General features: G+C 38.9%; 1 protein-coding gene across 1 annotated transcript in view; it reads left to right on the top strand.

The window, feature by feature from the left end:
* The first annotated feature begins 1,857 nt into the window (after window positions 1–1,857).
* Window positions 1,858–9,207, top strand: part of CDK7 (cyclin dependent kinase 7) — a 19,347-nt gene continuing 11,997 nt past the window's right edge. The window contains exons 1-5 of the mRNA XM_004703691.2: window positions 1,858–2,014; window positions 2,293–2,352; window positions 6,464–6,497; window positions 7,476–7,543; window positions 8,302–8,370. Of these exons, the coding sequence (XP_004703748.1) occupies window positions 1,949–2,014; window positions 2,293–2,352; window positions 6,464–6,497; window positions 7,476–7,543; window positions 8,302–8,370 (297 nt within the window). The 5' untranslated portion in view covers window positions 1,858–1,948. The remainder of the gene's footprint in view (window positions 2,015–2,292; window positions 2,353–6,463; window positions 6,498–7,475; window positions 7,544–8,301; window positions 8,371–9,207) is intronic.

Raw genomic sequence — 9,207 nt, 5'->3', positions numbered from 1 at the left:
CATAATTCTTTTGTCCAAAGTATAAGGCTAGACCAATAGTTGCATTGCACTTTAGATGACTACTCATGAGCTTGTAAGGCCCCAATTGATACTTACCGAAGTAGGATATAACAAAGTCTTTGTGAGCTGTGTAATGCCAATTGATCTTGGTACCCCCAAGACTATGATCTAACAAGTCCTTTAAAAAGAAAAAACTTGAAAGTATACACAGAAAAACATCAAGTCAACTGTTTCTACATATACAGTTCAGTGGCAATGATTACATTCTTAAGATGTGTAATCACTCATAACCTTTTTCTGACTTGTTCCTCCCCTACTAACAAACTCATTTCCCCCCTAGGAATCCTTTCTAACCTTTGAGTACTTTTGTCAGTTCAAATCTATACAATTTTTTTTTCTTTAAGAGCACAATGCTGAAGGCATACATTCATTACTAAGTAACTGAACCTGTTATTTGGATAGGAAAATACTTTAGGGACTGTTTTTGGTAGAGAGTTTAGAGATTATCTCAGGATAATAGCCTCAAGGGTTCATCCAACTTCACTGGCTCCATTTAGTCTGAATTCCATGAAAGTTTGAAATTCTGTAGCAGATGAAGTTCTCTCCTTGCCCCTCTAATCTTTCACAAGAAGAACAAACTTAAAAACATGAGGCATCACTCATCTATTTGAGACCATACAATGGTTTTTCAGTGATATTTTTCCCAAACTACCTCAATTAAAACAGCACTCCGTTTATTATCTCCATAGCACCATCACTATGTATTGTATACTTTTCTTGGTATCTGCTGCTCCTACTGGAATGCAGGCATGTTTTATTTTCTTCCTTGCTGATTTCTCTCATAATCTACACCAGAGCTTGCCCTGGCATGTAGTGAGCACTCAATAAATTATTTGAATGAATTAATGTCAATTTGACCTTGATGGTTTTTATGAAAATCGATGAGAATCTAAAAATTGGGTATGATCACAGCTAATAATAGGCACTTGCTATGTCTGGACTTTCTGTGCGTTTGATGGTGAGGTTTGACTCTCACCATCCTATGATGTAGTCTATTATGATTCCTATTTTGCAGGGCAGTATGATGTACTCTATTATGATTACTATTTCGCAGGGCAGAGAACTGAGGACCACAGCATATGTTCCAACGAAGTTCAATTATAGGTGTGCTTTATAAACGAACTAAAGAATTCCTCTTGACCAGCCCTTAAGAATTTGAGACTTGGAAAAAATGAGCTGATGCCAGGAGCTTACATGGAGAGCAAATGTTTTGAGAGTGATTAGGGTAACGAATGTACAAATGTGTTTTATACAGTTGATGTACGTATGGATTGTGATGAGTTGTATGAGCCCCCAATAAAATGATTTAAAAAATAATGAATAGCAACAACAACAAAAGAAAATGCTGGCAACAATGTACAAATGTGCTTGACACAATGGATGGATGGACGGATTATGATGAGTTGTATAAGCCCCCAATAAAATGATTTTTTTATAAAATTTGAGACTTGGCTACGTAACCGGATATCCATGGCTTGGCGTCCATAGCAACAGTGGCGTTGACGCGCTCGGCCAAGAGAAAGGACAAGAATAAACTTTCTATACATACACCTATCAAATCCCGTACGCTGAGTGCCAAGCTCGTGTGCAGTCGTCAAGAAAGCACCAAATTGAGAAAGTAAAAGGGGACCGATGACAACTAAACCCAGGAACACTGATTCTGCGGAACTGGGCGTAGACCACGTGACAAGGCGGTGCGGCGCAGACAAACCAATCAGCTGGGTCTGGTGCAGCTTCCGGATGGCGAACCCCGCCCATCCCGGAAGTGGGGCGGAGCTCCGAAGGCGTCGGAGCCAAGTGAACGGAAGAGGCTGTTGGCGACTCTTTAAATCCACCCCTGGCCCTTGGAGCTTCTCCGTTTTGACTGGAGTTAGGTTTCGCGACCCAGATGGCTTTGGACGTGAGGTCGCGAGCAAAGCGTTATGAAAAACTGGACTTCCTCGGAGAGGGACAGGTGAGGCCCTCGTGCTGGAATTGGGGCCCGGGGCGGAGAGCACCCTGCCACCTCACAGCCATGCAGGTTTTCCCGGGGAGGCCAGTGGCCGGGCCTGGCTCCTGGCTCTCCCCACACGCACCTGCCACTCCTCTTCCCACCCCGAGCACCCCCTTCTTTCTGAAGGAGCGGGCATGGAGTGTCCCCCACATCTCTCGCTTGACTTCCCAAAGTATGAACAAGTAAAGTGGCCAGCACTGCCATCCTCCCAGACTCGTGTTATTTCTGTTTCTCTCTAGTTTGCCACTGTTTACAAGGCCAGAGACAAAAACACCAATCAGATCGTCGCCATCAAAAAAGTGAGTTGCACAGAAGCGTCCCTTTCCTTCCATTCTCTCTGAAAATGTCTCTAAGGAGCTGATGGCGGACGTTCTCCGCACGCGTGGCCTTCGCTCATTAAGTCATTTGTGTCGTTTTCAAAGACGGTAGAATACGCGTCGTTTTCCGAGTTGGAACTCTGGAGTCAACCAATTTGTTGTTCCGTTAAATGAAATTGAAATGACGTCTTTGCTGCAAACAACTGAGTGTTGGCTAAAGAACAAGTACCAAACCCAAACCAAACTCGCTGCCATCCAGTCAATTCCGACTCAGGGTTGAACTGTCGTGGGTTTCCGAGGCTGTAACTCTTTACAGGAGTCTTTCTGCTGCGAAGCGGCTGGTTGTTTCAAACGGTGGGGCCTTACATATTGCAGCCCAACCACCATGCCATCAGGGCTCCCCACGGGACAAGTACAGCCTCTGTGTTTTCAGCACACAAATTAATTGGCAAAGGGTTTCGCCAGCATTCACAATAATGCGCGATACACTATATTTAAATTTTTATGCAGGCTTTAAAAGCTTTTTTTTACTTACATTCATTCAAGAATGAATATAATCATCAGCTTATGTCTGTGATCAGCACCATAGACACACTTTTGCCAACCATCTTAACTCTCCTGATTTTTTTCTAACTTCATCTTTTTGACACTAACATTCCCACCTCCACCCAGCCACTAGCCATACTGACCTTTTTGCCCCTGTAACACATTAAATTCATTCCTGTTACAGATGCATTGCCCTTTTTCTGCCTTCTGGTTGAGATAATTCTTCCTTTATGACTTTGTATAGCCGATTCCTCATATCTCACATCTCCCTCAGATGTCTCTTCCCATAGATGCCTTCCCTGTCCACTCTGGCTAACAGCACTACTACCACCCCCCACCGGCACCCAGTCCTTTGCTGTATTTTCCTGTGTCATCTCTATGCTACTCAACAAATCTGAGATCATCTTTGCTCTACGTGTATTGTCAGATTCCTTCTACTTACACAAATGTTCTGAGCTGACTGACTAGTATAACCTCTCTACAATTGAGTTCTATAGCTGAAAGTTCTAGTAGTTTGTGGTGTGTATTTTGTTGCTGCTTGCTTTTAACAAATTAGGATTTAGAATCTGTTAGAATCGAGTTTGGTTTGTTTTTCTGTATTAACTATTCCTCCTTGAAGATGTTGCATAGTGCGGCCTTTTATGTGTAACTTTTATTTCAAATCATACATATAGTTTTTCAATTTTATGTTCATAATTTTAAATCAGTTAATAAAACTGGCTTTTATCCTGCCTCACTCCTATAGTTTTCAATCCTCACAGCAAATGTTTAGAACTCACTTAGTTGTCCTCTGGTATATACTATCATTTCTTTAAATAATATGCTTATTTTATTATTCTTTGAATACCCCCTTCAATTTTAGATATTATTTATGCTTCCCACTGTGAACATGAAGGATATATAGTACTTGTGGACCTTCTCTGCTGTGAGACCAAAAACTCTTTTTGCCCTTTATCCTTGTTTCCTGAAAGAGAATACTTGGAATTTCTTGAGTAATCTAGATGCCTGCATTATCTAAAACCTCCAGATAACACTTGAGAATTCCTATGAATGTGTGGGATGCTGCCCTGGCCACAAGGCTTATCTGGTCAGCTAAGCTCAAGGGGGTAGGAGGGCATGACTTAATCAAACATAATCAGTGAGGCCCCTCGCATGGCTATGCACTGAAGTCATTCCAAAGGTTTTGGATGCAGACTCACCCTGCCCCAGCCCTATGCATTTCTTTATGTTGCTCTGATTTGTATTCTTTTAAAATAATAACAGTGTAATCATGAGTATATTTTGTGAGTCATTGTAGCGAAATTTGGATCACAAAGGGACTGTGGGAGCCAGAGCAAGTAAAAGTGAGGTAGCCCAAGGCAAACATCCCTGGAGCTTGCAGCTGGCTCCCTGAGGAGAAAGTGGTAATACCCCTTGTTGGTCAGCAAGTCAGGCTAGGGGTGTTGTGTGGCTTCCAAGCTTGCATCTGGAGAGCATCTGCTTATTTGATTTGTCTGAAGAGTAGTATCTTTCTAACTTGTGAGATCCAACTGGGGTCAGAAAAAGAAGTGCTCCTTGGTGGCTGGTATCAGAACTGAACAGAGGGATGGAAAGTGGGGATGTGCTGAACCGGAATAGGGAATTGAAACCAGAATAGTGGGATTCTGGAAATTTCATGTGACCTTCCGAAAGGAGTCCTGGTGGCATAGTGGGTTACACATTGGGCTACAACCACGGGTCAGCAGTTCAAACTCACCAATTGTTCCATGGGAGAAAGATGAGGTAAAGATTCACAGCAATGATTACTGCTCACGCACGACTGTCAGTCAGTGCTGACTCATAGCGACCCTCCAGGACCGGGAAGAACTGCCCCCATGGGTGTTTGAGACTGTCATTCTTTACAGAAGTAGAAAGCCTCATCTTTCTCGGGAGAAGCTGCTGGTGGCTTCAGACCTTGCAGCCACCCTCGCGTTGTCCACTGCACTACCAGGGCTCCTGAAGTGTTACCAAACATCGGTAATTGTTGAATCTATGTAATGAAATACGAGACTTAAACAAGTTAAAAATGTCTCTTATTATGTTGGGTGAATGTAATTTTTTAAATCGTATCTTTTTAGCCCGATTTTTGTGTATTTTTCCTTATCCCCTTGTTTTGTCTTTTATTTTCTCTTAGCCTTTTATATTTCCATATATATCTTAGGGTGAATTTGTCAACAACCATGGAAAGTGCTGTGGAGCTAAAGATTCAGTTTTATTAACATGTTTAATATGCTTATGATAATGAATTTTATTATCTAGGAATGGGCTATTTCTGTTTAATTTGATCTCTTTAAGCATGTTATAATAGGGCTTTATAATTTTATTATTGAAATTTCTATATATCTCGATAGATTTATTTCTAAACACCTTACATTTTTTGATACTGTACTAAATGGCCTACTTTTTTTTTTTTTTTGGCCTACTTTTTTAATAAAAAGTACTATTTGTAGTGGATAGAGAGGAGGTTTATTAGGTTGTTCTGTTTTGTTTTGTGTAAAGATAGAATAGTTTTGTTCTGTATGTAACTTTTAGTTTTGTTTTAAATTGTTGATACTTGACAATCTTAGTTTAAGTAAGAGAGTGATCTGTTTTGTTTTGTTTGTTTTTGGGGTTTTTTTGAGTGATCTGTTTTGTGTAGACTTAACCTATTACCGTATATACTTGAGTATAAGCCAACCCAAATATCAGCCGAGGCACCTAATTCTACCACAAAAACTACATTAAAATGTGCTGGAAAACTCAGCTTATACTTGAGTATGTATGGTAGTTTGATTTGTTATGTTTATTCTCTATAGCAGCAGTTTAACCAGTTTTTATTATCCTCTGCAATTTAAAATTTTGCCTTTTAGGAAATGTCCCTAAGAGATTATTAGACTTATTATCAACAGTACAACTTATTTTTGTGTATATGTCACATCTTTCTTCCCAAGTATAATAACTTGAATTAAAAAGAATAACTATTAACAAGTATACCCTCAGATATTTGCTTCATTGTCAGCCTTGCAAAGATAAAAACCCAAACTTGAACCAACTGCCATTGAATTGATTCTGACTTACAGTGACCCTGTAGAACAAAATAGAACAGCTCCATAGGATTCCAAGGCTGTGCATTTTTCAGGTTGGACTAGGAACCGCAGAGGCAGGGATTCAAACCCACCAATTGCTCCATGCGAGAAGGTTTGGACTGTCTACTCCTACAAAGATTTACAGCCTTGGAAACCCAGTAGAGGGTCGCTGAGTTGAGCTGACTCAGTGACAATGAGTTTGGTCTTTGTGTAACTCTTGAGGGGCAGACTCATCTTTCTCCTTAGGAATACATAATTCAAAAACATAAGCAGCAAGGAATGATGGCTAACTTGATTCTCTATTATTTTTCCCTTTCTCACCTGGAATTTTCACTTCCTTTTTGCTTATTAATACTACATGTTTTTGTTGTGGCTAAGTTTTTGAAGTATTTGCATATCATGTAATTAGTTTAAATAATTTAATATATTTTTAATGTATTTGCTTTATCCTCCCACCTTACCAGATCAAACTTGGACATAGATCAGAAGCCAAAGATGGTACGTATTTCATGTAATCTGACAGAACAGAAAACATTTCCATTCGCTGAGAAAACAAAGTATTAATTAGAATTAGCAAGGGTTCTGGGTAAAGTTACTATAGGGCCTCAGAAGAGCAAGGATAGACTAAGATAGAGAAAGGAGGTTTGGTGCTTTCTACCATTTAGATGTTAAGAGAAGCATTCAGATTAACTAAATGAAAGGAAGGCAGCAAGTTTCTTAGACTTGTCTTGCTCTTTTCATGATTGTTTAAGGCATTATAAACCATTGTATGGAAACAACAAGCAAAATTCAGTGCTACATATAATAGTCAGGATGTTGATCTCCTCTGTGGTTAAATCTGCATGTGATTTACAGTGTATTTTTGGATAACACAGATTTGACCCATGCAGACCCCAAATATATGTGGGGTTTTCTTCCCTGAGACACCCAGATTTGCAGACTAAAATTCTCTAATTCATGTCTTTTTCTGATTGCAATACACTTAATAGTATGATCTGAGTGCAATGCTGTCATCATCTTGGGAATAATGAATTATATTTGATATTGAGTAACTGCTGTTCGGAGCAATTGAGTAGATCAGACAACTGCCTTTGAAAAGTTTCTCATGTGGTGACAATGGAAAGAAGTGTTGATGCATAATAAATTCATATGCACCAAAATAGAAGAATCTGCCCTTAATAATGGTAGGGCACGAGCCAGGAAGGTCTCGAGTCATCAATTATGTTACTCGTTTATTCACGTTCTTATTCCAACAGTTGTCACATCTGATTTGCTGTAGATACAGTGAAACAATTTTCAATTAAAAAAATCACCATTTATTATAGTCTTTGTGTTAAGCTGTTTTAAAAATCAAGCAGTATCAGAAAAACAAAGACCTTTTTGTAAAAAAAAAAAAATCCCCAAACTTCAAAATAACCCTTATTTCATTGCTATTTATTAGATGACTAACCTTTTCCTTGCTTTGTCTTTATGTAGGTATAAATAGAACAGCTTTACGAGAAATTAAGTTACTACAGGAGCTTAGTCATCAAAATATAATTGGTGTGAGTATGCACAGCATTCTTTTATGTCAAATTAAGTGTGGTGATATTGACTGAAGTCTCAGGAAAGATTCTAGGTAGCCTTACAGAAGAAGTTCAGAAGTGAATCAGCCTGAAAATGTATAAGACAAGTAGGAAACAGTACACCTAGGATTCGAGTTTATCTGTACACAAGATACTGCAATAAAATATGTTTAAACATGTGTCTGAGATCAGTGCATGTCTGCCGACAAGTTCTTTCAGTAATACACTTGTTTCAGTCATGTTAGGATGCTTTTATAAAAAAGGTCCAATCAGAAAAGACAAGAGAGTTCAATTCAGAAGGTTAAAGCAACTGATTTTAGAATTTGAAAGAGGAAATTTCTGTATTATCGAAGGACACAGAGTGATTACAGTGGGCTTATTAGGAAGAAGTTTTTATTAAAATTGAAAACTGCATTGGTAAGGAAAAGGCCAGGAATTTTACCACAAGAAATTTTCCCCCCATCACAACAGTGTACTTGCCCATTCTTCGAGGATAGCACAGGCTATCCAACAAGAATTTCATTGGCTTCTTTTTCATCCCAAAAGTTTTAAAATGTTAAAAGGAATACAATGTGTGTTCTGCAAGGATGCTAAGTGTCATTTTGGTATGGTATAAATTGAATTGTTGGCATTCCAAATGTACATTTTCAGTTTTCAAAGTTTTCTCATGTTACACTATAATATTGGCAATTATGTAACAAGCATATTTTAATATCTTAAATTTTTTTGCTCTGCAGCTCCTTGATGCTTTTGGACATAAATCTAATATTAGCCTTGTGTTTGATTTTATGGAAACTGATCTAGAGGTAAGATTGAGACTCCTGGCAGAATTTCCCCCCCTGTTCTCTAAAAGAGAACTGAAATGTTAATCTCCTACTTAGGAACATAGTGATAATCAAAACAGAGCTTAATTTTGGTGAGATTTGGACATACTTTTAAGGTCAAAAGCTCTTTTGAATGCTTCACTTGTGATGATTCTGCCATATTCCTAGTGTTAAATGCAAAGATTGGGATTTCCTTAGCATTTTTGTCTTCAGAATTCCCTTCTTGATAACTATTTTTAGAAACATGAGTGAGAGTTGAGAACTTCTTAGTCCTCCCCCATATTAAACTCGCTGCCATTCTGATTCATCTGTCTCTCACTGCCATCGAGTCAGCGTTGACTCATAGTGACCTCCCTGTGAGTGTCTGGGACTGTAACTGTTGATGGGAGTAGAAAGCCCAGTCTTTCTCCCTTGGAGCTTCTGGGTCTCAAACTGCCAACCATATGGATCTCAGCCCAATTCGTAACCACTATACCACCCAGGTGACCGACGCCATCATAATGACCTTATATAGGATTTTTGAGGCTGTAGATCTTCAGGGGAGCAAAAGGAGAGGCTAGTGGACATCAACAACTGACTTTAGGGTTACCTGACAGCACTACCAGTATAATATCCTCCTTTATGAGGCCAGTTTTTCTGTTTGAAAAATATAAAATCCATTAATAATTGGATTCCAAAATAATTAAGTATTCTGTTTATTTTTCTGAAAGAATAGAGGATTTTTCCATAGTTAATGACAGAAAGCACAAATTTTCTCTCTAAATAGGAAAAAAGGGATGCTTTAGAATACATAATTTAAGAAAATGGGAAGGTGGGGTA

This window comes from Echinops telfairi, unplaced genomic scaffold (assembly GCF_000313985.2).
Source record: "Echinops telfairi isolate 266 unplaced genomic scaffold, ASM31398v2 ScPeMD7_7469;HRSCAF=8507_1, whole genome shotgun sequence".
Classification (NCBI taxonomy): domain Eukaryota; kingdom Metazoa; phylum Chordata; class Mammalia; order Afrosoricida; family Tenrecidae; genus Echinops; species Echinops telfairi.
This window is presented reverse-complemented; position numbering and strand designations above follow the sequence as displayed.